Source organism: Neofelis nebulosa, chromosome 15 (genome assembly GCF_028018385.1).
Source record: "Neofelis nebulosa isolate mNeoNeb1 chromosome 15, mNeoNeb1.pri, whole genome shotgun sequence".
Taxonomy (NCBI): Eukaryota; Metazoa; Chordata; class Mammalia; order Carnivora; family Felidae; genus Neofelis; species Neofelis nebulosa.
The window spans coordinates 75,771,051-75,797,188 of NC_080796.1; the positions used below are offsets into that span (position 1 = coordinate 75,771,051).

Here is a 26,138-nt window from a genome sequence, read left to right on the forward strand (position 1 = left end):
TATTTGAGCCCTGCATCAGGGTCTGTGCTGACAGTGTGGTCTGCTTGGGGTTCTCTCTCTCTCTCTCTCTCTCTCTCTCTCTCTCTCTCTCTCTCAAAATAAATAAATAAATAAATAAATAAATAAAATAAACAAATGGTTGATGAATGGGTATATGACAGGAAGAGAACAGACATCTGGGGCAGGCGAAGTGACTCTTACTCCACCAGGTGCCTCCTGGGGCCCAGGGGCATGGTCTCAGTTCACACTTTTCTTTTACCCGGGGTTTGTGTCATTGGACGATAATGGTAGCAGTGAACTTGTGTTGAGGACTTGCTGTGTGCCAGGCACAGTACTAAACACTTTTCCTGCGGTATCTTTGTGAGTTGATTCTCACAGCCCTTTGAGGAAAGGTACTGTTTTTAAGTTCTGTATTGAAGATGAGGAAACAGATTTTAGAGAAGTTCGCAGACAAGAAGAGGTGGAACTGGGTTGAAATTCCAGAGCCTCTGTGATGAACTGGGATCCTCTCCGGATGGGTGGTGTGGGACCCCTGGGCCCTCTTCTCCTCCCTCCCTCCATAGCAGGGGTGAAGCACAAGAATGGACACAAGGTTCTGGTACGAAGACTGTGGGATGGGCGCCCCTCTCCCCACCCTTCTTGGCTCGAGGGGCTTGTGGTTTGCACTGCCCGCCACCAGAGGGGGCAGGGGTGGGGCAGCCCAGCAGGCACCGCCGCCCCGCAGCTGTCACTGCCGCTGCCTGGTGTCCCTCTGGGACAGCCATTCCTCCTGAGGAACCTTCAGGCTGAGACAACCTCCCCACCGCACACCAAGGAAGGTTCCCAGGTTGAGACCTTCCATCTAAGTGCCCTCAGACTGAGAGACCTCAGAAGGACCCCTAGGCTGGCACTGAGGGGCCATTTGGCTGAGACATTCCAGAGTGGGCCTCACAGGGGGCTTCCCCCAAACCAGAGACCCTAGGAGAGACTCTTGACGAGAAACTCTTCAGAGGGACCCCTGGTTGAGGCACTCCTGGAGAAGCCCTCAGATTGAGAGACCCTCAGAGAGGTCCCCAGACTGAGAGCTCTCAGAGGAACACAGAGTGGGGTACCCTAGGGAGGGCTCTTTCATGGAGAGACACTTTTAGATGCACTCGACTGAGGCCAGAAGTACAGGGGAGGCCTAGGAGGAGACCCAGGGAGGGGCACTGGGAGACACACTTCAGCTCTGGGTCCCGCCTCATCCTTGCCTCGGCCCACACTAACTCCCCTGCTGCTGCTCTCCCTTCCCTCTCCCTGTCATCTCCCCGTCAGGTGAGGAGGTCCCTTGGGGTGTGCCGAGGCTTCCTGGGATGTCATCCCCCGCACTGGATTGGGGGAGTTGGGTTCAGGAAGGCATGGGGTTCTGGGGGAGGGAGGAGTAGGCAGCCCAACCAGTTTGGAGAGGTCGTCAACAGCCAGGCCATTCACCTGGGCCTCACACATGCTGGCTCACACATGCTGTGCCTGCTGGCTGAGGGGGGCCCCAAGGGGGCCAGGACAACACTCAGTGTGGCCCCTCTGCCAGGCTGCCCTTCTCTGGCTCCTTCCTCACCCGTTGGCCATGGGGACTGCAGACTTGGTGTCACTGCCCAAATTGGCCCTGGTGGGAGGAATGTGAGTGAGTGAGTGTGTGTGTGTGTGTGTGTGTGTGTGAGAGAGAGAGAGAGAGAGAGAGAGAGACATCAAAGGACAGAGAGGTCTCTGGGGACCTCTCTCAACTCACATGTCTCCGGACCACAAGCCCTGCCTTGATCAGTCTCTGCTTTTCCTTCTTCCCTGATGTTGACTCAAAGTCCCTCCACTTCCCTGCCCTGCAATTCCTCTAGGCCTTTCTTCCCAGGCTCGACCCCACAGTCTTGCCAAGGCCCCCTTCTGCCTTCCCCAACCTCCCCTTCCCTTTCTCTTGCCTTGGCTCTGCTTGCTGGTCTGGGGCCAGAGGCCACGCAGCCCCAGCCTTCAAGGGTTCCCTCCAATGGCAGAGTGGGCAGGCTCTCGGGGCTCTGGCCAATGGGGGGTGGGGCCGACAGGGCTGGCTCACAGCCCAGGCTACTGCAATAGCAGGGGTGGCTTAGGGATGAGGCCCAGCCCTCTGCCTTCCCTCCCTGCCCCCAAGTATAAGAGCTGAGCTCAGGTGAGCTGACTCCTAGTGTCCGGTCCCAGCAGCTGCCAGCAGGTAAGGAGACATAGGCCTTTTCACCCAAAGGGCTGCCCCTGTCCAGAGGACATAAGTAGCCTATTCTACCCTGGCCTGCCAGGAGAAGGGCAGGGGGCCAGGTCCTGGACAATGATGATGATGATGATGATGATGATGATGATGATGTGTGTGTGTGTGTATGTGTGTGTGTAGCAGAGGAGAATGGTGGGAAGAACTGGGAAGATTGATCTAAGGTGAGGCCCAAGGGATTCCCTCTGAATAGGGGGGTCTGGGGGCTGTGATCTCAGCTCCTGGATCCTTCACAGGAACCAGGCCTTGTGTGGAGTTGGCTCTGACCCCCTGAGCAAGGAACAGAATATTGAGGGTACAGCCAGAGGGGACAGTTGAGAAAGATATGCTGAGCCATCCCCTGCCCTCAGTCTTCCTCCTTCCAGGCAGATCATGAGCCAGCGGCTCCTCTGAGGCCTGCTGTGGGACAACAGCGCTCTCACCGGGACAAGCACACCGGTCACCATGGGGCAGTGTCGGTCAGCCAATGCTGAGGTGGGCCCATTCGTGCCTGGACTTTCTGTTCCCATGCTCCACTCCCCGACCCTGAGGGTCTGTGTCCCCTCGCCTTGGCCTTGCCCTGCACTCTAGACCTTGCTCGGGAGACCCAGACTCTTCTCTCATACCCACAGGGGTGATACACAAGGAACCCTCCTGGGAAGAGAGAGTCTGCCGCATGCTGGGACCTGCCCTGGGTGGGGGCTAGGGGGTGACGGGGAGGAAGCCTTGCCCAACTTGTGGCTCAGGCAGGGCAGGGGCCAGTGGGGGGAAGGGGGTTGGATGCCGGGCTCTGGAGTGGGTGGGAGCCTCTGTGCCTCCCAGCTTTCTTCTGCCCTATTGGCCTTGAGAGCCTTGGGGTGGTAGGGTGTCCTAGGGTGGACGGAGCCTCCCTGACATGGGTGATGTCCCCTGCCCTCAGGATGCCCAGGAATTCAGTGACGTGGAGAGGGCCATTGAGACCCTCATCAAGAACTTCCACCAGTACTCTGTGGAGGGTGGCAAGGAGACGCTGACCCCCGCCGAGCTACGGGACCTGGTCAGCCAGCAGCTGCCCCACCTCATGCCGGTACTGAGGGAGCTGAGGGAGCGGCCCGGCCCCAGGCAGCGCCCTGACTTCCCCTCCGGGTCTCCAAGGCCCCACCCACACGGCCCCTGGCACTAGCAACCCCAGCCCTTCCCAACTGCCAGTGCCAGGTAGGCACAGGGCCCGCCTCCTGCCCCTGGGCAGGGGTGCGGCAGGAGGATCAAAGGGTGCTGCCTCCCTGAGCTGTGGTGTCTTCCCTCCCCTCAGAGCAATTGCGGCCTCGAAGAGAAAATCGCCAACTTGGGCAGCTGTAACGACTCTAAACTGGAGTTTGGGAGTTTCTGGGAGCTGATTGGAGAAGCAGCCAGGAGCGTGAAGCTGGAGAGCCCTGTCCGGGGGACTTGAAAACCTTCTTCTGGAATTCTCGGGGGGATGTTGGGGAAAGGGGACCTTAGAGACCGTGGGCCTAGAAACGCCTCTCCACCACCACCACCACCACCACCACCACCACCACCACACTATTCCCCAGTCTGCACCTGCCTCGCCTCTGCAAGGTTCAAGTCCTTAGTGAGCCTTCCCAGGGGTCTCTGTGTACTTCATCCTTGGGAGCTCCATGGAACTCCATGAGTCCCCACCAGAGGGAGGCTCAGGGGATGGGTTGGGCCCAGGGATGGATGTGGCGAGATGCTGGAGGGATGAGGATGGGCTAAGGGCCAAGTAATTTGGTTGAGGGGAAGGTCAAAGAGGAACTGGGCTACTGGATATGATTTGAAGAAGAGGGCGGGGAATGGGGCCGGATATTTGGTACTAAAAAGAGTCTCTGAGAACCTAGCCTTCCTTATGTCTTCCCCAACCCAAATGATAACTTCTGTCCAGTGCTACACCTTCCTTCTTCCAGCTCTGCCCCAGCCTCTTTCCAGCACTCTGTCCCTGGGCTAGGGCAGGGGAAGAGAGAGAGCAGGCTGGAGAGGGGAGGCTGAGGAGGGGGTGATTTTGGGAGAGGACCAGCTGGGTGCTTGGGCATTTAAAGAATGATGGTTGTTTTGTAGCATGTGATTAATAAAAAAAAAGCGGAAAAAGTGAAAGATGCTGTCTTGACTGGATGCCTGCCCTACCTCAGTCCACGGGCAAGGGTGGTTGGGTGAGTGGCAGAGCCCTTGGTGGCACAGGGCATGTGGGGCTGCAGTGGCTGCGGCAGAAGTGAATGGATTTGGGTCGAGGATGGGTACCAGGCCCCAGAGCTTGGAGAGCTGGTCCTCTCTGAAGGACAGGCTCTTCTTTGCCAAGGCGCCGGTCCTCTGCCAGGAGGAGAGGGTATGTGTGCTCACCTGGGGAGACAGTTAAGACCTCAGACAGTTATGACCCCAGGTGTTCCCTGGGCGACCGGCAGCAAGGGAAACGTGGGGCTGAGAAACAGGCTGACCCGCCTGGGTTTGAAGCCGGCCCTGCCACTCACCATCTCTGGAGTGTTGGGCATGCTCTCAGAGTATCAGTTTGCTCATCTGTCAAATGGGGTATTAATATCTCTGAAATAAATCAGATTTGTTAGGAGGATAATGGACACATCACGTGAAGTACTTAGCAGAGAACTTGACACAGAGTGAGTGCCCCGAGCTGGAGTCTCCCTTGTCGGAGTGGACGGGTGGGTCCCCTCCACTTTCAGCTGCCGCCTCCACATGTTGACTAGCCAGTTTCCTTGGGTGTACTGGGGAAGGGCTGGAAGGGTGCAGAAGAATCCTCTGCTGCACATGACAGGTCCTAGGAATGGGTGTCTGCTCCTGGTGGTCTGACCGGGGAGACGGAGACCAGGGGCCAGGTTTTGCTGCTGCCTTCTGACTGGGGCCCACAGAAATCAGGCATTACTCCTGAAACCCTAGCAGCAAGGAGGAGTCTGTGGTCAGCCAGGCTGGCCTGGAATGCTAACTGAAATCGTCTGTTGGGGGCCCTGAAACTGGGCTCTCAGTGACCCAGGTGAGCAGGGCAGGTGACACCCCTTTCTTTCTCCATTGACTGGGTTCTGCTCAGGCCCTGCAGGGCCAGCAGGGTGCGGTTGTGGGGTTGCCAGCTTCCACCACTCCCTCTGGGGTGGGGGTGGAGGGGTGTTAAAAAAGGTGTGTATCCCTTTAACAAGGGCCCAACCCCAGGGCCAAGTCAGAGGGAGCTCAGTCACTACCTCCCCACGAGCCAGCTCCGCCAGGCACGGCCAGAGTGGGACAGATTCTGGGAGCGAAGCGGGGAGGAGTCCTGGGCCGGCTGAGTGGGGAGCCGCTTGGCGGTGCCTGAGTCCAGGCCCCAGAGCCCTGCTGGAGAGGAGGCAGTCCTGGGAGGCAGGTGAGCACCCCAGGCCTGTCCTGGGAGGTCTGGGGCTGCCAGAGAGGTCCTGCAGGCGTGGGGGGCCCCGGGGAAGGGGGCGGTGAGGAGGGCCTGGGGAGGGGGCCCTGCTAGAGACTGGGCAGGAAGGGTCTGTTAATTTTTAACTTTCCCGCAGGCTGGTTTGGGAATGGAGACTTCGGTGGGGTTGGGAGGTGGGGAGGCCTTGAGAGGGGTGGACGGGGTGGCGAGACCCCCCCCTCCCCAACCCAGCCGATGACTGGGCTCTTCTCCAGGGCCTGGGCCACGGGGCAGAGAGCTCAGGAGCTCTGTCGCAGCTGCTCCTACCCTCCCTTAACAGAAAAAGGGCAAATGCGTGTTTGGGGGCGGTTGGGGGTGGTCAGACCTGGATGCGGGCCTCACGGGCCGGCTCTGGGATCTGTGTCTTGGGAGGTGACGGGGTCCAGGAGGAACCGGGAAGGGCCCTGTGAGAGGAGGCAGGCGCCGGAGGCTTGTTTCCACTTCAGGACCCAGGCAGGCTGTGGCTTGATTGGCTTTGCCTGGCAGGGCCACCTGCACCGTTTGCCTGTGCCCAGCCCGATAGGGCAGGGGTGCTTCGGGAGGGAGCTCCGGAGGCGCAGGCCAGTGGGGCTCAGCCTTCCTCGCAGCTGGTAAAGAGCGGGGTGGCTGTCGGTGAGGCCAGGGCCCGCAGTGTGTGTGAGTGTCCACACCTCAGTCCTACCCCACTTGTCTGGAAAATGTTCCAGAGGAGCACACCCTGTCCTGTCCAGCAGGAGCGGGTGGGCGGATGTGTGAATTCCAGGCAGTGAGTCCTGTGAGGCAGGGGCACTTGGGTGAGACTTCAGTTTGAAACAGCCTTGCAAATAGAGTGACAAGTTACCGGCCCAGTTCGGATGCCACCTTCCCTGCATGTTGAAGGCAATTGGGGCCAATGAGTGAATCAAGGGAGTGGGTGAGCAAGAAAACCAGTTCAGTGAATGAATGAATTAGTGAATGAATCAGGAAATGAATGATGAGGAGTGAGGGAACGAGTTTGAGGTCGATGGAAGGGACACAGAGAAGGCCGAATGTAGGCTTGGGGGCAGGCCAGACTCCAGAGAGGACGGTGACCAGGAGGCACAGAAAGAAGTTCAGGGAGGTCTCACAACACCTGGAAACAGTTCGGGATTCCAGCGGAGAGAGTGTGGTGGGAAGAGAAGGTGGACTGGGGGGACTGTGCTGGGTGTTCAGGGCTCCAGACTGAAGGGGCTTGGGGTGGGGCGGTGGGGTTGCAGGGGCGAAGATCCAGGGGCAAGGCTCAGGGCCCTGGAGGTTTTGGGAGAAGTCGGCAAGCTGGGCTGAGGTGGGCGGGGATGGGGGCGGGGCCTCTCGGTTGCCCCAGGATGAGTCAGCCAAGGAAGAGACCAGGAAAACACTAGGGGAGGGCTGGGGGCTCCTGGTGGGAGGGCCCTTTGGAGGACAAGTGGTCCCCCAACCCCCACTTTTGGGGAAGGCTCTAATATACATGTCCACCCCGCCAGCTCTCAGGCCAGGACCTACCTCCTGCCAACCCTTCCTAGGAGAGGCTCACGGGACAGCTTGACCCTCCTGCCTGGTTGGGCCTGGTGCCTGGTTGGCCTGGTTGGAGGGAGGAGCAGGTGCCTGTGGGTGGGTGTGGTGGCAGAGCCTGTCTCCTGGCCCCCAGGGGAAGGAGGGAGGAGGAGGCTAATGACACCTGACTAGCCCCCTCTGACATCCTTCCTTCAGAAAAAGCTTTGGAAAAGCGCTTATCCAGATGGTTATCTCCAAGAAGGTGGGGGGTGGATTACTGGGGACTGAGAACCTGGGCTGTTGAGGCAGGCAGCCAGAGGCCAGGTGGGGGCTGGGACCTGGATCGAGGAGGGCCGGAGGAGGCTCCCCTGGTCAGAGAGACAAGACTCTAAGAAGACACGTGGTGAGGAGGGTGGGTGGGCCAGGGGGAGGGGCAGAGGCACAGCACCCCAGCCCCATTTCTTTCTCTTTCCTCTCGGGGACTATTTCCCCGCAGGGTTCCTCACTTAGGGAACAGGTCTGGGATGGTTAAGGGTTGGGGGGGGGCGGTGGTTCTCTGAACCCTTTTCCCACTCCCAGAGTTGGTTGGGAGTAGGCTTGGCTGGGTCCTTGCTGAAGTGGGTGCAGCTTTCGGGATCCAGGGTTCTGGCCCTGGGTCTGGAGCATTCTCCAGTCAAGGGCAGCAGAGAACAGTTTCATGGATTGGAACTTTTTTCCTTCCTCACTTCTCACTTGTGAGTATTAGGGTGTTTGCAGGAACATTGAGCCTCACAGTCACACACTTAATAAACGAAGAGCACAGGGGAAAGAACGTGGTTTCCTGTAGCCCTGGTTCATACTTTATCCTTCTGTGTGAAGAGCAGAGTGGCCAGGCAGGTGAGGCAGGGAGGGAAGGGCAGGTTTCCCGTCGGAGACGCCCCAGCCTGCTCCTCTCTCTCTATCCTCCTTCCTTCCTTCCTACATTAGGGCCTAGTCCCTCCGGGTCACACCCTTCCTTCAGAAAGAGCCTCGTAAAAGAAATAACTTGGAAGGGTGGTCAGGGTCACTGGATACCTGGTAGCAGGGCTGGAAGGAGGTAGAATGTTATAGAACATCTGTCTTAAGGAAGCCGTTGGACCAGACAGTGCAGGTGAGGGAGGTGCAGAAATTAAAAGCTGGGAGCTTGCGTTTACCTAGGGTTTTAAAAAATGGTCCTCAAGTCAATGAGTCGTGCCCTTTGGTTCAGTAAACGCAATGGTTGCATGTAAGAAACACTGTCCTTGCCTCAAGGAAGGAGAGGGTTAGGGGAGAGCAGACCCACAGCAGTTATGAGCCCTGTTTCTGTCGGCTGGCATCTGTGGGACCCGGGGAGCAGAGTGCTGGGGGCAGGGGCCGGGGCTGTGGCAAGGCCCTGCCAAGCCGACCTGTCTTCCGAGTTTCGCCACGGGATGTTCAGGCCCGGATGTAGGCTGTGTCCACCTTCCCTTGCCGGGACCGAACGGGCAGGGTGGCTGTAGCTCATTCCTGGGCTTGGGGGCGGGAGGGGAGGCTCATTTGCCCGGGGTTCACTTGGGGGGGCTCTGGGCATGGGCGGCGACTGACAGAATAGACCCGCCTGCTCCCCTCATATCCTGTTATTCAGAAGGCTGTATCCGCTTGGACTGTGAGTGCCTTTTGTCCTGGGTGAGGGGGTGACGCGTGTGGCCTTTGGCTGGCTGCAGCTGTGTCTCCAGCTGGGGCAAAAGCAGGCTTGGCTCCTCTTTAGGTAATGGGGTGGGGGGGTCCTCGAGTCCTGCTGTGTGTTTCCAGGTGGGTATGAGGGAGGGCAGGCTAGCAGGGTGTGGTGGGGGCCTGCAGAAAGTCTGGCTCCATGGGGGAGTGCATTGTCCTTTCCCAGAGAGGGACAACCATGGCCTGGGCTCCTGCAGAACCTGCCCTGGTGCCTGGCCGGAGGGACTCGGGACGGCCTAGGTTCCTGCTTTGTGGCCTGGGGCGGGGGTCTCAGGCAATGCTGGGGCTGGGGGATATAGCTGTCGGCCTCCCAGCCCCTTTGGCTCACCCGAGCAGTTTCTAGCTGTGCGCGCTCCCTGGGCAGGGGCCCTGGGTGGGTCAGCTGTGGAGACAGCAGAGGGGTGGGCCCCTCTTCTGCCCCCTTCCCATGGGAGCCTCCTGCTCTCACTGGGGCTCTGACAGGCCCAGTGCCTGGGGCTGGGGCAGGGCCTGGAGAACCTGCCTGGGCGGTTGGGCTGGTGAGCACCTGTATCAGAGCAGCCACACCGTTCTGACTCCAGGCTTACCCCGGTGCCGCCTTTTCCCTGAGGACCCGCCAGCCCAGGGGCCCAGGAGGAGGAGGAGGGCAGGGGGCCCCGAATTTGGCCCGTGGGGTCTCCTCACCCGCCCTCTTCTCGTCGCCCAGGCCCCGCGAGGAGTGAGGCAGTGAAATGGCAGACTGCTACACAGAGCTGGAGAAGGCCGTCGTGGTCCTGGTGGAAAACTTCTACAAATACGTGTCTAAACACAGTCTGGTCAAGAACAAGATCAGCAAAAGCAGCTTCCGGAAGATGCTTCAGAAAGAGCTTAACCATATGCTGACGGTGAGGTCCCCTCGCCTAAGGGCTCTGCCTACCCACCAGCCCCCCAGTCTCGATCCTCGTGTGGTGTCCTTCCCCACTGCGGCCTCTGTCTTTTCAGAGTGACCCCCTGAACCAGCGTCTCACCACCGCCCAGGCCCCGGTCCTCTTGGGGTGCCCAGGCCTGACCAGGGAGGTCCTGGGACTGTGTGTGGCTGCCGCCCTCCGCACCTCTGACCCCCCCCCCCCCCCCCCCCGCCCACTTCCTCTCCAGGATACAGGTAACCGGAAGGCTGCTGACAAGCTCATCCAGAACCTGGACGCCAACCACGATGGGCGCATCAGCTTTGACGAGTACTGGACCTTGATAGGCGGCATCACGGGCCCCATCGCCAACCTTATCCGCCAGCAGGAGCAGCAGAGCGGCAGCTAGAGGACCCCTCCCACCGCCCCTCCACGCCCAGCCCCTGGTGCTCTTCCCGGGCTCCCCGCAGCCTCCTCCACCCACCCAGGCCCCCCGTCCTCGCTCCTCCCTGCGCGCCTCCTGCTGAACAGGGGAATGGGCCCCTCCAGAGTGTCGTGGTCTGGGGGTGCCTCCCAAAGGGTCTTAGTCCCTGGAGCCAGCAGGCCCCGGGGGCCCCTCTGTGAGGCTTCAGGGCTGCTTGGGGTCCCCGCGAGTTTCCTGCTCAGTCCACCAACCCCTCCAGCGTCTGATGCTCTGCCTGATGCTGGGTGTCTCCTGACCTCTGCTTGGGGTCTCCCTGGCCCCCGGAAGCAGGAGCAGAGGCCTCTCCTCTTTCTCTCAGCCTGTGTGCTGGGGACAGAAGATTTCCAGGGACTGTGGGTCAGGGAACAGTCGAGCAGGGCTGCCCCCACCCCCGCTCCTGCTCACCACTGATGCGGTGGCAATAAAGGCTGGATTTGGAGTTTGTACCCCCTCACCCAGTCCCTTTGTGACACTCATTGAAACCTTCCCATTCCGTGGAACCTCCTCATTCCTTGGTGGTCTTTGCCCTGGGACCCTGAGGTAAGGGGGAATCTCACCTCAAGAGACCCCAAGGGCAGAGAGAAAGAAAGAAACCCCAGTGCCTGGATTTCCGCCCCCCCCCCCCCCCCCAGCCGCGGCCGGCAGCCCTGGGCCAGCAGCAGCCTCCCTCTCCCTCCGTGAGGGGCCAGAGGCCATGCATGCGTCACCGTCTCTGGGCCCTCACCCCCACGACCCAGACTCAGACTCCACTTCCAGGCACACGGTGGGTCCCGTTAGGCCTCTTTGCATTTCCACAAGAGAGAGGCCGTGAGCCTTCGGCCTGGCGTCGTGAGCAGTGCCGGGGTCCTGAGCCGCCGTCAGCAGGTTACCTAACACCCGAAGTCTGCGGGATGGGGAAGCAGGCGTGGAGGAAAGAGGGCTGGGTGAGGCCCGAGCTGGACTGCGAGGGCGAAGGGAAGCGGCGGCCTGTTGCTGCTGGAGGGGACAGTGCTGGCTTCTCCCTGTTCTTGCCCTGAGGGAGCCCCTGCTGTGGAGACACAGCAGCTGTCCCCTGGGAAGGCCGGAGGCAAGCAGGAGCCCCGTCTGTGGGCTCCATTCCAGCCTCGGACGGGGCACTCCACAGTTTCAGATTTGTTTTCAAAAGAGGCACAGGCAGTTTCATTGAACTGCATTTATAGATCCTCAGGTTTGTAAGGTAATCCGCTTCAGGACAGGCCTGTGGTCAAGGTGGTGAGCAGTCTGTGTCCTCACCTCCCTTCGCAGTGACCCCCCCCCAGTTAAAAGCGGAAGGCGTCCCCTGTCCTGAGGGTCGCTGTGCCGCCCAGAGTCCCCTCCTGAGGGTCGCTGTGGCGCCCAGACTAAACAGGGGACAACTTGCTCACACTTCTTTGGGGTGCCTTTTAATACACACTTTATTGTGGTGAAATCACGTGGTGTAATTTTACCCTCAACAACCGGGTGTACCTCACGGTGTTGCCACCTGCACGTTGTTGCACAGCGTGTCTCGAGACCTCGTTCATCTCGCAGGACTGGAACTCGCTACCTCCCCAACAACAAACCCCTCAGCCCCTGGCAACCACCCTTCCGCTTTCTGTTTCTCTGCGTTTGGGTACTTCAGGTGCCTCGGCTACGTGGAATCGTGCCATATTTGCCCTTGTATGATCAGCTTGTGTCACTTATTGTAATGTCCTCATGGTTTATCTCTGTCGTTGCGCAAGACAGGATCTCCTTTTTAACGGCTGGACCATGTTCTGTTCTAATCTGCCACATTTTCTTCATCATTCCTCTGGTGATGGACATTTGGTTTGCTTCTACATCTTGGGAGCACTAACAGCTCTTCAAGATTCTATTTCCGATTCTTTTGGGTGTGTACCTAGAAGTGGACTGCAGGTAGCTCCATTTTTACATTTTTGAGGAGCCTGTTTTCTGTAGTGGCTGCATCATTTTACATTCCCATAAATAGTGCCTAAGGGTTTTGATTTTAAACTGGGTCATTTGTGTTTTGTTGTTGTTAATATTGAGCTGTAGCAGTTCTTTTTTTTTTTTTTTAATTTTTCTTAACGTTTATTTATTTTTGAGACAGAGAGAGACAGAGCATGAACAGGGGAGGGGCAGAGAGAGAGGGAGACACAGAATCAGAAGCAGGCTCCAGGCTCCGAGCCGTCAGCCCAGAGCCCGACGCGGGGCTCGAACTCACGGACCGTGAGATTGTGACCTGAGCTGAAGTCGGACGCTTAACCGACTGAGCCACCCAGGCGCCCCTGTGCATTCTTTTTAAAAAATATTTTATTTTCTTATTTTATTGTCTAAATAAAAAAAAAAAAATTAAGTAATTTCTGCACCCAGTGTGGGGCTTGAACTCACAACCCCAAGATCAAGTGTCGTGGCACACTCTACCGACTGAGCCAGCCGGGCGCCCCCTTGTGTATTCTTGCTACTAACCCTTGTCCAATGTATGGTTTACAAATATTTCTCACCTCTCGTAGGCAACCTTTTCACCCTGTGGTTTCCTCTGCCCTGCAGGAGTTTTAACGTTTGATGCAATCCCATTTGTCTATTTTTGCTTTTGTTACCTGCTTTTGGTGTCATATCCAAGAAGTCATTGCCCCTTACAATATCATGAGAATTTCCCCTTGTGTTCTCTTCTAGGAGTTTTATGGTTTCAGGTCTTATGTTTAGGTTTTGAATCCATTTTGAATTAATTTTTGTGCGTGGTGTGAGGTCTGGGTCCCACTTCATTCTTTTTGTGTGTGGGTGTCCAGTTTTCCCAGCACCGTTTGATAAAGACACTGCCCTTCCCCCTTGTGTACTCTTGGCGCCCTTGTTGAAAATCATTCAACCAAATAAGCGAGGCTTTATTTCTGGGCTCTTCATTCTGCTCCATTGGTCTGTATGTCTGTCTTTATGCCAGTTCCACACTATTTTGATTACTGTAGCTTTGTAACGTATTTTGAAATCAGGGTGTGTGAGGCCTCCAGCCTTGTTCTTCTTTCTCGAGATTTTTAAATTTTTTTTTTTTCAACATTTTTTTTTTTATTTATTTTTGGGACAGAGAGAGACATAGCATGAACGGGGGAGGGGCAGAGAGAGAGGGAGACACAGAATCGGAAACAGGCTCCAGGCTCCGAGCCATCAGCCCAGAGCCTGACGCGGGGCTCGAACTCACGGACCGCGAGATCGTGACCTGGCTGAAGTCGGACGCTTAACCGACTGTGCCACCCAGGCGCCCCTCTTTCTCGAGATTTTTTATGCTACCTGGGTCCTTTGAGATTCCATATAAATTTTAGGATAGTTTTTTTCTATTTGTGCAAAAAACCCCACACCTTTAGGATTTCGATAGGGATTGTATTGAATCTGTAGATCACTTTGGGTGAGGTAGATATTTTAATGACATTAAGTCTTCCAATCCATGAGCACAGGGCTTCTTTTCACTTATTTGTCTCTTCTGTGTTTCAGTACTGTTTTGTAGTTTTCAGTGTACAAGTCTTTTGCCTGCTTGGTTAACTTCCAAGTTTATTATTCTTTTTGATGATGCTGTAAATGAGATTATTTTCTTAATTTCCTTTTCTGGACTTTTCACTGCTGGTGTATAGAAACACAACTGATTTTTGAGTGTTGATTCTGTCCCTGCAACTTTGTTGAATGTGTTAGTTCTAACAGTGTCTTCAGGGTTTTGCACATATAAGATCATGTCTGGAAACAGAGGTAACTCTACTTCTTCCTTTCCCATTTGGATGTCTTTTATTTCCTTTCATTGCCTAATTGCTGTAGCCAGGACTTCCGGTGCTTTGTTGAAACAAAGTGGTGAGGGATGTGTCCTTGAACTGTTCCTGATCTTCGAGGAAAAGCTCTCAGTTTTTTCACTGTTGAGTGTGATGTTAGCTGTGTGTTTTCATGTATGGCCTTTACTATGTTGAGGTACGTTCCTTCTTTTCCTAGTTTATTGAGTATTTATCATGAAAAAGTGTTGAATTTTGTCCAATTTTTTTTTCTGTGATTGTGATGATCATGTGTTTCTTTCATTCTGTTAATGTGGTGTATTATATTCATTGATTTTTGTATGTTGAACTATCCTTGAGTCCCAGGGATAAATCCCAATTGGTCATGGTGTACGAGTCTTTTAATGTGCTGTTGAATTTAATTTGCTAGTATTTTGTTGAGGATTTTTGTGTTAATATTCATCAGGGATATCGATATGTACTTTTCTTGTAGTGTCTTTGTCTTAGTTTGGTATCAGGGTAATTCTAGCCTTATAAAATGAGTTTGGAAGTGTTTTTTCCTCTTCAATTTTTTGGAGGAGTTTGGAAAGGATTGGCATTAATTTTCTTTCTTTTTTTTTTTAATGTTTTATTTATTTTTGAGACAATGAGAGACAGAGCGTGAACAGGGGAGGGTCAGGGAGAGGGAGACACAGAATCTGAAACAAGCTCCAGGCTCTGAGCTGTCGGCACAGAGCCCGACGTGGGGCTTGAACTCACAGGCCGAGAGATCATGACCTGAGCCGAAGTTGGCCGCTTAACCGACTGAGCCACCCAGGCGCCCCGGCATTAATTTTCTTTAAATGTTTGGTAGAGGGGCACCTGGTTGTCTCACTTGGTTAAGCGTCCAACTTCGGCTCAGGTCATGATCTCACGGTCCGTGAGTTCGAGCCCCGTGTCGGGCTCTGTGCTGACAGCTCAGAGCCTGGAGCTTGTTTCAGATTCTGTGTCTCCCTCTCTCTGGTCCTTCCATGCTCATGCTCTGTCTTTCTATGTCGCTCAAAAATGAGTAAACGTTAAAAAATAAATAAAAAAAATAAAAATAAATGTTTGGTAGAATTCTCCAGTGACGCTATCTGGTCCCGGGTCTTTCTTCGTTGGGAGGTTTTTGATTACCAATTCCTTACAAGTTATAGGTCTGTTTAGATTTTCTATTTCTTCATGATTCAGTCTTGGTAGGTTTCTAGGTAGGTGTTTCTAGGAATTTATCCATTTCTTCTGGGTTGTCCAATTCGTTGGTGTGTAACTGTTCATGGTAGTATCTTACGATCCCTTATGTTCTGTTTGGCATTAGTTGTCATGTCTCCTGTCTCATTTCTGATTTTAGCAATTTGAGCCTTCTTTTTTCTCTTAGTTAATATAGATAAGGATTTGCCAATTTTGTTGATCTTTAAAAAAAATTTCTTTTTTTACATTTATTTATTTTTGAGAGACAGAGAGAGACAGAGCGTGAGCGGGGGAGGGGCAGAGAGAGAGGGAGACACAGAATCTGAAACAGGCTCCAGGCTCTGAGCTGTCAGCACGGAGCCCGACGCGGGGCTTGAACTCACAAACTGTGAGACCATGACCTGAGCCAAAGTTGGACTCTCAACTGACTGAGCCACCCAGGCGCCCCTCTCTGTGTTTTCATTTTTATTCGTCTTGAGGTATTTTCTAAGTCCCTTTGTGATTTCTTCTTTGGATCATTGGTCATTCAATTTCTATACATTTGTGAATTGTCTGGTTTTCCTACTGCTATTGATTTCTCGTTTTACTCCTTTGTCATTGGAAAAGACATTTGGTATGATTCCGATCTCCTTAATTGTTTTGTGGCCTGACGTGTGATCTGCCCTGAAGAACGTTCTACGTGTGCTTGAGAACAATGTTTGTCCTGCTGCTGTGTGTGGGGTGTTCTGTGTGAGTCTGGTGGGCCCAGGGGTAGATGGCGCTGTCCAAGTGTGTGTGTCTCCTTACTGATCTTCTGTCTAGTTCTACTATGTGTGTATAGAGAGCCAATGGAGGGTATCGAACCAGTATGCTGTTTGGATTTCATTGAACACACATTTAACAGTCTTAGCGGTTTTATTTTAAAATGTCACAACATCTAAAACTTTTCAGAAAGTATACCCTCTGTAATGATTGAAACTGATGACAAAACATCTCAGCTGTCCGCCTAAAATACACACAAGACAGCACACAGCTGTTTTCCAAGTTCCCTCAGGGAGCACAGAAAAGAAGCCTGTGACCACAGACCGCTGCTTCAGGGAGCGGCCATGGCACTTAAGGTCGGGTGTGGGGTGCTCGGGAGGAGACCTGAGCGAGCTGGGATGGAGGCAAGAGAGGGGGAGACCCTGTGGGGGGAAAGGGGGCAAAGAGACTCTGGGTAGAGCAGGAATGAGGTTGGTGGAAGTCCCAGGTGTGGGGTGTCATGAAAGTCCCAAGGCAGCTTAGAATACAATGGCCCTTCCTGCCTCGCTTTCTACCTGTGCCCATCCCCTCCCACCCACTCGACATTTCCATCCTTCCTTCCAGAGGGAGGAATGCAAGTGTCACCTCCAGGTCAGACGCCAGAGAGAGCTGGGGGCTGGGGGCCAATCCCAGCCCTGTTCCTCAGGACCCACTCTCGCTTCTTTGAGAGAAGGGGCTATGCTCCCTTCACTGCCCCTGACCAGTTTCTGGAGACCACTCCCTGAGACTTTAGGACACATGGTGGAAAACAAGCACCACGTGTGTGACCCCAGGTCTAGGGGTCTGAGCCTGAGTCCTGACTCTGCGGTGGGTGCTGAGGTTCGGTGGGGGCCAGAGAGGCCCCAGAGGGCAGGAGCAGCCTCTGCAGGGCCAGACAGCCCAGCTGGAGGCCCCCTCAGCCCCAGGGAGTGTGGGGACAGAAGCAGGTTTCTTTGGGAGTCCCAGAGTTGGGCTGAGATGGGTCCCTCTGTCTGGGGTCTCCCAGTGGCCGGGTCTTGCGTCTAAACCACTTGACACTGAGGTGGTGGGTGCCCAATAAATTGTGCCCCTCAAATCCACCTGTAGGTGAGATCCTGGATTATCTTGTCACATTAGGGCGAGGAGCTGACCGATGTCAACTTTTGTACCTCCTTGTGCATTTGGTTTTTCTTTTCATTCATATTCCTGGTAAAGTTCCTTTGAAAAATGAAACAATTTTTCATCTTGTTTAATGTTAAAAGTTTTATTTTATTTTATTTTTTTAAGTTTACTTATTTTGAGAGTTGGGGAGGCAGAGAGACAGGAATAATCAGGGCTCAATCCCACAAACCATGAGATGGTGACCTGAGCTGAAATCAAGGGTCAGATGTTTAACCGACTGAGGCACCCAGGCGCCCCAATGTTAAGAGTTTTAAAAAACACTTTCTTATCCGAGGCTCATTGGGTCCTCCTGACAACCCTGTGATATGGGAATCTGGATCCACGTTTTACAGGTGAAGACATGAAGCCTCAACTAAGGGACACGACTTAGGCAGGACACGCTTCTGGTTAATGGCAGACTTGTGACTGCATCCACCCTGCCCTTCTCTCTTAACCTCTTCCGTACTGCAGACTGAGATTGTCCAAAATGCAGCTCTGGGTGCCTGGGTGGCTCAGTTGGTTGAGCATCTGACTTCAGCTCAGGTCATGATCTCACAGTTCATGAGTTCAAGCCCCACATCAGGCTCCGTGCTGATAACTCGGAGCCTGAAGCCTGCTTCAGATTCTGTGTCTGCCTCTCTCTCTGCCCCTCCTCTGCTCACACTGTGTCTCTCATTCTCAAAAATAAATATTAAAAAAAAAAAAACAAAAAACAAAAAACAAAATGCAGCTCTGATCACGTGCACAGGTGCACACACACGCATACTCACACCGCTGGTCACCAGAGACCCCATCTTTTACTAACTTCTGTGGGGACCACCCAAAGGGCAGACACTCTTGTCGGCGTCTTGGCCCCAGTAATTATGAAGGGCCAAGAGTGCCCCTGTATGTTGGCTGTGGCCGCTTCTGCTGCAGATCCATTCATTCATTCATTCATTCAGAATACAGTATCTTGTATGAGGCGGACATTGTAGACATGCAACAGAGACGGTAGGAACAGAGGTGTTTCCTGATTTTACAGGCTTTCAGTTTAGAGGGGAGGACAGCAAATAACCACATGATCACACAAACAAATGGATAATTACAAGTGTGGGTAACTTTGGGAGGGTCACACTTGTGGTAATTTTTAACAAAGAAACATGACAGCCTGGGAGTGGGGAGCACCCTGTGGAAGCCATGCTTGAGCTGAGATGTGCCAGATGAGCAGGACAGACAGAGGGCAGAACTGAGGGGAGACGGGCTTCCCAGAGGGACTGTCACATGCAAAGGCCCTGTGGCAGGAAGGAGCGTGATGAGCCTGAGTTTCTGAGGGAAAGTGTGCAAAATGGACAGAGATGCAAGGCGAGGCTGGAGATGTGCACAGGACTTAGGGAGCATGTTAACGATCGGTAGCCACCGAATGGTTTTTTCAGTGATGTGAGTATGCGTGTCTGTGCACTTGAGCATGTGATGTGATCAGAGCTGCATTTTGAATAATCTCAGTCTGCAATATGGAAGAGATTAAGAGAGAAGGGCAGGGTGGATGCAGGGACACCAGTGAGGCGGTAATTTTTGACAAATGATAGCTAATTTTTACCAACTACTTATTCTATACCAGGTGCTGTTCCGAGTATTTTGCACGTATCAACCCCCTAATCCCACAGCCCAATGCAGCGAGTCCTTCTGCTTTCTCTATTTTGTAGATGAGGAAACCGAGGCTCAGAGGAACTGCACGGCTTGCCAGAGACCCTAGAGCAGTAAGTGGTGGCACCCAGGCATTCTGATTCCACGCTGTTGCTCCCAACTACACTTGTCCCCGGGACGAGGGTGGTGACAGTGGAGACTCATTCGCGAGGTCAACGCGGACTTACTGGGTGCTCCCTGCACGCCAGGCACTCCTCTGTCTCTGCCCATGTGGAGCCTGTAGTCTCCCCGGAGAGACAGCACCAGCAAGCAAGCAGGAAACCATCCGGTGTATAAAGAAGCCTAAGCAGGGGCGCCTGGGTGGCGCAGTCGGTTAAGCGTCCGACTTCAGCCAGGTCACGATCTCGCGGTCCGTGAGTTCGAGCCCCGCGTCGGGCTCTGGGCTGATGGCTCGGAGCCTGGAGCCTGTTTCCGATTCTGTGTCTCCCTCTCTCTCTGCCCCTCCCCCGTTCATGCTCTGTCTCTCTCTGTCCCAAAAATAAATTAAAAAACTAAAAAAAAAAAAAAAAAAAGAAGCCTAAACACAGAGGGCTAGTGAGTCCTGTAAGGTGCTGGGTGCCCATGAGCTTGTCAAGGGTTAGAGCCGGAGCGAGAAGAGAACGGGTCCTGTCTGAAGGGCAGCTCAAGCTTCAGAGGTCCGAGCGCGCACGCCTGCGGGCCTCCCTGCGCCCTGCCCTGCCCCTCCCACTTCTCGGGACAGAAGTGCGGAGTGTCCTGGGTTCTCTTCTACACGTCACGTCCCGCATCTAGTCCGTCTTGGTATCCTGCTAGTTCTACCTTCAAAGATGCATCCAGCACCATTCACGTCTCTCCCCCTCCACTGCAGCCACATCCGTTGTAGATACTCCGTCCCTCACTCGGATTTTTGAAATAGTTTTCTAATTATCTCCCAGCCTCTCCCCTGTCCCTTTATTTCATTTTTCAAAAAAGTGTTTGTTTATTTATTTATTTATTTATTTATTTTTCAGAGAGAGAGACAGACAGAGAGAGAGAGAGAACGAGCGCGCACGAGCGGGGGAGGTGCAGAGAGAGAGGCAGAAGATCTGAAGCAGCGAGCCCCACGCGGGGCTGGAACCCGCGACCTGTGAGGTCATGACTTGAGCCAAAGTTGGACACTTAACCTGCTGAGCCCCCAGGGTCCCCACCCCCTGCGCCTGTAGAGGGACGAATACAGCAGTTCTTCTCTGTGGCTTTGCTCTCCCCGCTGTCAGTTACCTGCCAGCAACCAGTGGTCAGAAGGTGTGAGGTCAGAGGTCAGGGCAGCCTCACGGCGGGTCCCGAGTCCACACACCATCCACCTCCTCAGGTCACTCCGTTCATCTCTCACGAACCTGATCTGTGACTTAGACTTTATCATGGGTTGTGCACATGTAGGAACAAACAGCGTGTAGTGTTGGTGCTACCAGCAGTTTCGGGTTCCGGCCTTGCCACGGGGATCTTGAAACACTCCCCACAGACGGGGGCGACGACTGTCTTACATACTCATATACTCCTACAGCAGCCAGAGTGATGCTTTCCTCTTTTTTTTATGCTTATTTTTGAGAGAGAGAGAGAGAGAGAGAGAGAGAGAGAGAGAGAGAGGCAGAGGAGACAGAGGGAGACACAGAATGCAAACAGGCTCCAGGCTCTGAGCTGTCAGCACAGAGCCCCATGCGGGGCTGGAGCCGATGCGAGATCCTGACCTGAGCTGAAGTCTGAGCCACCCAGGTGTCCAGCACGATTCTTTCCAAATGTATATCAGATCGCGTCCTTCCTCTGCCAGTGGCTCCCCGTTCCCCTCACTCTTCCCCACATTCTCCCCTGAGACCCGTCTCTTCTACTTGAGGCCTTTGCTTAATGTGGCTGCTCCTGTGGAGCCTTCCGTGGCCACTGTCCTTAAAACTGAACCTCTGTGCAGGCGCTTCCTCCTTCCGGCTTTATTTGTCCACATTGCACTTTAACTTCTGGAGTACTGTGCGCTTCACTCATTGTTCGTGGCTTCTCACCCCCGCAAGGTGAGCTCCAGGAGGGAGGGCACCTTGCCGGTCATGTCTCCTGGGGTGTCCTCCGTGCCTCACACAGAAAGGGCGCAGTCCCTGCTGAGGTGATGAGTGTCCACGTGGACGATCACACGCCAGTCCCAAACCAGCCTCCTGGTTTTCCCTCCAAATCCTCCCCCCACCAGCCACTCGGTCTCAGAGTCCAGTCGATGTCTTCCCGCGCTCCTCCTTCCCCTCCCTCCCCACATCCAATTCATCCGTGAGTTCTAGTGTTCTGCCTCAAAACTCAGTCTCATATGTCCCACTTCTTTCCCTCTCTAATGCTCTTCCCATCATTTGAGGCCCTCTGTCCCCCACCCTGCATGGGCAGTCTCCTTCCTGCTTGTCTTGCTTCAACTTCTTCTTTTTTTTAACTAAAAAATTTTTTAAATGTTGATTTATTTTTGAGAGACAGAGACAGAGACAGAGCGTGAGCAGGGGAGGGGCAGAGGGAGAGGGAGACACAGAATCCGAAGCAGGTGCCAGGCTCCCAGCTGTCAGCACAGAACCCTCAACCTCTCCTTAGAAACAACTGCTCAGCTCATCTTTTCTGCTTCTTTTTTTTAAGTTTATGTATTTATCTTGAGGGAGGGAGGGAGGGAGAGAGAAAGAGAGAGAGAGAGGAAGGATCCCAAGCAGGCCTCACTTCGGGCTCCATCTCCGGGTGGTGAGATCGTGACCTGAGCCGAAATCGGAGTCAGATGCTTGACTGCGCGCCTCCGCCTCCCCCCCCCCCCCAGGTGCCCCTCTGCTTCCTTTTTAGAATGTCCCCTACCCACTTCCCTTGCAGGAGGTGGGAGAGACGCTTGTCCTTGTTGAAGAACGGATCTCCCCGACAGCAGAGAGTGAGCAAAATGAGTTTATTGAGGGAAAGTATGAAGCTCTCAAGAGTGACAGGGGCCCCAACTGGGGAGCCGCTGAGGATTTCTGTCCCTGACTTTCTATTGGGACCTTATCGGAAAGTTTGTGAGACTCGAGGCATGCACCTGGCTCAGGATACGTTTATCCTTTTTTTCCCCAACCCCCCACCACTTCTTCAGCTTCCCTCTTGCCCCTGCAGCCTGCCCCTGCCGCACCCCCGCCCCCTTATCTCCCGGCCTAGCGTTAACCCTTTCCCCACTCAGCAGTAGCAGCAATAACACAAAATTAAGCAAAGTGTTGAAATACTTGATGCAACAAAGTAATCGCTATCCCAACCACCCAACACGTGGATGAACACCACGTGTATCTCTTGCGGTATAGATAGCTAGAAAGACTGAGAGATAGACTTGCAAGAAAAAGTCACAAAAATGGACCATAATACATGTTATTTATAATAAAAAGTATAATTTAAGTTTTACTTGCAGATAACAAAAGAGGAAAATGTCAGACCGAGAAGGAACAAAATACTGAACTTCAGATAAATGTTTTTCATCATGAGAAACATTAATTTGTAAAAGAGTCTAGAGATTACAACACACTCCTGAGGCACCTGGGTGGCTCAGTCGTCTAAGCATCTGACTTTGGCTCAGGTCATGATCTTGCGGTTTGTGGGTTCAAGCCCCATGTTGGGCTCTGTGCTGACAGCTCAGAGCCTGGAGCCTGTTTGGGATTCTGTGTCTCCCTCTCTCTCTCTGCCCCTCCCCTGCTCACGCTCTGTCTCTCTCTCTCTCTCTCTCTCTCTCTCTCAAAAATAAACATTAAAAAATTTTTTAAAATTAAAAACATAACAACTCCTAATCACATTTTCATTTTAGACGACATCTTTGGACTCTGCTGCAAAGATGAGGAAAATAGTACATTTACGCTTCCCTTCTCCCTGCCCCAATCTACCAATTTCTGATAGTTCTATCAGTTAATTTTAAAATGTCGACGTTTCTGGTATTTATATTCTGTTTTGTAACCATGATCTCCAAGGCAACGTTAGTCTTGGTTCTAAGAATCCAGTGCTCACAGACGGATCTTTCAGCCCGGCTTATTCATTCCTGCGGCCTTTATCTGATTCATTTGTTTGTGGGATTTCAAACGGCTCTTGGCTTCTGGATTCCCTGAGTCCTTTCAGCCTGCAAGGACGCCTGGGGCCACACATTCTCTCTGAGCTCCACCTTCTGCTGCCCTTAGGATGGTCTAACACGGTTTTCATACCTTATCTGCGGCTTGCTTTTTCTTAATGGATGCTCTCTCTTCTCTTCTTTTCTTTTCCTTTTCCTACTATTTTAATGATGAAATATTTCAAGTGTATGGAAAAGTAGAAAATAGCACAATATCTAACTATAAGCTTTACTGAATTTGACCATTTAAAAAATATTTGCGTTACTGCTTTGGATTCCGTGTCTCCCTCTCTCTGTCCCTCCCCTGCTCACTCTCTCTCTTAAAAATAAATAAACATTGGGGTGCCTGGGTGGCGCAGTCGGTTAAGCGTCCGACTTCAGCCAGGTCACGATCTCGCGGTCCGTGAGTTCGAGCCCCGCGTCGGGCTCTGGGCTGAGGGCTTGGAGCCTGGAGCCTGCTTCCGATTCTGTGTCTCCCTCTCTCTCTGCCCCTCCCCCGTTCATGCTCTGTCTCTCTCTGTCCCAAAAATAAATAAAAAATAAATAAATAAAAAATAAAAAAAATAAACATTAAAAAAATTAAAAAATATTTGCTTTAGATCACTTAAAATAAAACAAAACTTACAGATCTAATTAAAGCTTCCATGTGAGGCCTTATATTGCCTGGCCCCTCGATGGCCATAGCCACCATCTTGAATTGTGGGTTTATGATTCCCTCAATTTGCAAAAAAATAATTTTGATCATATAACGTACATATTTCTAAGCAATATATTATTTAGTATTGTATGTTTTTGCACTTTATATGATATTATAATGTACAACTTCTGTAAATTCTTTTTTCTTTTCTTTTTTGTTCTTTCTTATGTAGGCTCCACACCCAATGAGGGGTTCAAACTGACAACCCCAAGTTCAAGAGTTGCATGCTCTGCTGACTGAGCCAGCCAGACGCCCCTGAAAATTATTTTTTGCTGAAATTAAGAGATTTATCCATATTGATGGAATTCACTCATTTTCACTATCGCATTATATTTCAATGCTTGAATGTGCTGTAATTTATTTATATATACACCTGTTGATAGACATTAGGACTGTTTCAGTTTTTTCCCTTTCTTTTAAATTATTTATTATCTATTAATTAGAAATTTTTATAAGAGCAAGAAAGCATAATTATAATTATAATCCATATAATAATGATTCTTTGGAATTTATTGAGGTTTCTTTTGTGTTCTAGAACATATTCAATATTATATGAGCTACATGTGTCAGAAAAGAATGTGTAGGGGCGCCTGGGTGGCGCAGTCGGTTAAGCGTCCGACTTCAGCCAGGTCACGATCTTGCGGTCCGTGAGTTCGAGCCCCGCATCAGGCTCTGGGCTGATGGCTCAGAGCCTGGAGCCTGTTTCTGATTCTGTGTCTCCCTCTCTCTCTGCCCCTCCCCCGTTCATGCTCTGTCTCTCTCTGTCCCAAAAAAAAAAAAAAATAAAATAAAAAATAAAAAATGTTGAGAAAAGAATGTGTATTTTCTCTTTGTCAGGTGAAGAAGTCTATATTTTCCAATAACTTGAATTTATCAATAAGATTATTCAGCTATTTTATATCTCTGCTTATTTTTATCTCCTCGATCAATCAGTTTCTGAGAAGAGTAAGTTAAAATCTCTAACCATAATTTATCTATTTATTTTTTCCAAAAGGTTTGTTCATTGTTGCTTTTTATGTTTTGAGGCTATATTATTGGTGCTTTTATATTTATGATATTTGTATTTTACTATATTATGTTTCTCTTTGTCTCATTTTTTCCAACTTTTTTTTCTTTTTTGAAGACACATTTATTCAGCGTCATGATCAGACTATTATATTTAGCAATCAGCAGCACGGGTACACAAAAAAATCTGTATTAAAACCCTTTGTTGGAGTGCTTTCCGCTTTCTAGAACAGAGACTAAAATAACCTGTTTTACAATTAGTCCCCAATACAGTCCTGGAGTTTTTTGCCCGTACACACAAGTATTGTCTAAAACGTCTTCTCCGTAGCAGCCGGGTCCTGCCACCACTGTGCTCGGCTGAGTCCACAGATCTGTTGTAACCTGCAGCTCCCCTGTCACATCTCTGGTCTCCTCTCCTGCTAAGCTCTGTTTCCTGCCAGTAATTAAAACCTTCTGCCCCTGCCACAGCTACTGCCGCTGCTGGAACTGCCACAGCCACCTTGGTTTCGTGGTTTGGCAAAGTATTGGCCTCCACCGTGACGGGGGCCAGAGCTTCTGCCTCCAAAATTTCTTTTATGGGTCCAAAATTTGAAGATTGATTTTGTAACTGTCAAAATCATTATAGCTCCCGCCACCTCCAAAGTTGCTTCTGTCATTACCAAATCTGCTATAGCCATCCCCACTGCCACCATATCCACCACCACCTCGACTGCCACCAAAGCCACCTCACCTACAGAAATTTCCAGAACCACTTGGCCCTCCTTGGTTGGAGGAAGCACCAGCCATCTTCTGCTTAGATGGGGCTCTCCTCACTTCACAGCTGTGGCCACTCACAGCATGGTGTTTCTGAATGACAATCTTGTCTACAGAGTCATGGTCATCAAACATTAAAGAAGCGAAGCCTCTCTCTCTCTCTCTCTCTCTCTCTCTTTTGCCGCTGCCTCAGTCAGTCATGATTTCAATCACTTTAATTTTCCCATACTGTTCAAAATAACCTCGAAGAGGGGCGCCCGGGACGCTCAGTCAGTTGAGCGTCTGACTCTTGATTTTGGCTCAGGTCATGATTTCACCCTTCGTGAGTTCAACCCCAAATTGGGCGTGAGGAGCCTGCTTTGGATTCTCTCTCTGCCCCTCCCTTGCTTGCTCTCTCTCTCTCTCTCTCTCAAAAATAAATACGTTAAGGGGCGCCTGGGTAGCTCAGTCGGTTAAGCGGCCGACTTCGGCTCGGGTCATGATCTCTCACTCCGTGAGTTTGAGCCCTGCGTCGGGCTCTGTGCTGACAGCTCAGAGCCTGGAGCCTGTTTCGGATTCTGTGTCTCCCTCTCTCTCTCTGCCCCTCCCCTGTTCATGCTCTCTCTCTCTCTCTCTCTCTCTCTCTCTCAAAAATAAAAAAACGTTAAAAAATACGTTAAAAAATACATACATACATAAACTTAAAACAATAATAATCTCTCGGATGATGTTCTTCAGTGTCTTCTTTAACGCCTCTGATAAAAATCTTTCTCACCGTCACATGGGCTCGGTCTTTGAGAATCTTCTCTGGAGACAGCTCTCCTCGCTCCCACCACCGTTCCGTCCACCTTGCGTGGCCTTGCGCTCGTGGCTGCGCCCACCTCTTCCACAGGGACGTGAGGAGCCCAAAGCCTCGGGAGCGCTCGGGGTTGGGCTCTCTCGCCCCACGCGGTCCGTGAGTGCTCCCCGCGGCTCCTCACACGCTCGGCCGCTGTTCCGCGGCT

The 26,138-nt window shown here is 52.4% G+C and overlaps 2 protein-coding genes across 5 annotated transcripts; both read left to right on the forward strand.

Moving 5' to 3' along the window:
• The first annotated feature begins 2,080 nt into the window (after positions 1 to 2,080).
• On the forward strand, positions 2,081 to 4,322 carry S100A14 (S100 calcium binding protein A14). Of its 2 annotated transcripts, none has more exons than XM_058702340.1 (4): positions 2,081 to 2,194; positions 2,611 to 2,719; positions 3,144 to 3,290; positions 3,516 to 4,322. In XM_058702340.1, exons 2-4 carry the CDS (start codon positions 2,690 to 2,692, stop codon positions 3,651 to 3,653), a joined length of 315 nt encoding a protein of 104 aa, XP_058558323.1. In that variant the 5' UTR covers positions 2,081 to 2,194; positions 2,611 to 2,689; the 3' UTR covers positions 3,654 to 4,322. The 2 variants fall into 2 exon arrangements, with proteins under 2 accessions (XP_058558323.1, XP_058558324.1); XM_058702341.1 differs by having other exon boundaries at positions 2,090 to 2,194; positions 2,596 to 2,719.
• A 1,095-nt stretch (positions 4,323 to 5,417) lies between these two features.
• On the forward strand, positions 5,418 to 10,599 carry S100A16 (S100 calcium binding protein A16). Of its 3 annotated transcripts, none has more exons than XM_058700687.1 (3): positions 5,418 to 5,579; positions 9,505 to 9,682; positions 9,933 to 10,599. In XM_058700687.1, exons 2-3 carry the CDS (start codon positions 9,530 to 9,532, stop codon positions 10,089 to 10,091), a joined length of 312 nt encoding a protein of 103 aa, XP_058556670.1. In that variant the 5' UTR covers positions 5,418 to 5,579; positions 9,505 to 9,529; the 3' UTR covers positions 10,092 to 10,599. The 3 variants fall into 3 exon arrangements, with proteins under 3 accessions (XP_058556670.1, XP_058556673.1, XP_058556671.1); XM_058700690.1 differs by lacking the exon at positions 5,418 to 5,579 and adding an exon at positions 8,739 to 8,853; XM_058700688.1 differs by lacking the exon at positions 5,418 to 5,579 and adding an exon at positions 8,780 to 8,897.
• The last annotated feature ends 15,539 nt before the right edge of the window (positions 10,600 to 26,138 follow it).

Excerpts from the sequence above, each read along its gene's own strand:
- S100A14 (XM_058702340.1), top strand. The coding sequence starts at position 2,690 with ATGGGGCAGTGTCGGTCAGCCAATGCTGAG. Across the intron at positions 2,720-3,143 it reads GTCGGTCAGCCAATGCTGAG|GATGCCCAGGAATTCAGTGA; the intron begins GTGGGCCCATTC and ends CCCTGCCCTCAG. Across the intron at positions 3,291-3,515 it reads AGCTGCCCCACCTCATGCCG|AGCAATTGCGGCCTCGAAGA; the intron begins GTACTGAGGGAG and ends CCCTCCCCTCAG.
- S100A16 (XM_058700687.1), top strand. The coding sequence starts at position 9,530 with ATGGCAGACTGCTACACAGAGCTGGAGAAGGCCGTCGTGGTCCTGGTG. Across the intron at positions 9,683-9,932 it reads AGCTTAACCATATGCTGACG|GATACAGGTAACCGGAAGGC; the intron begins GTGAGGTCCCCT and ends CTTCCTCTCCAG.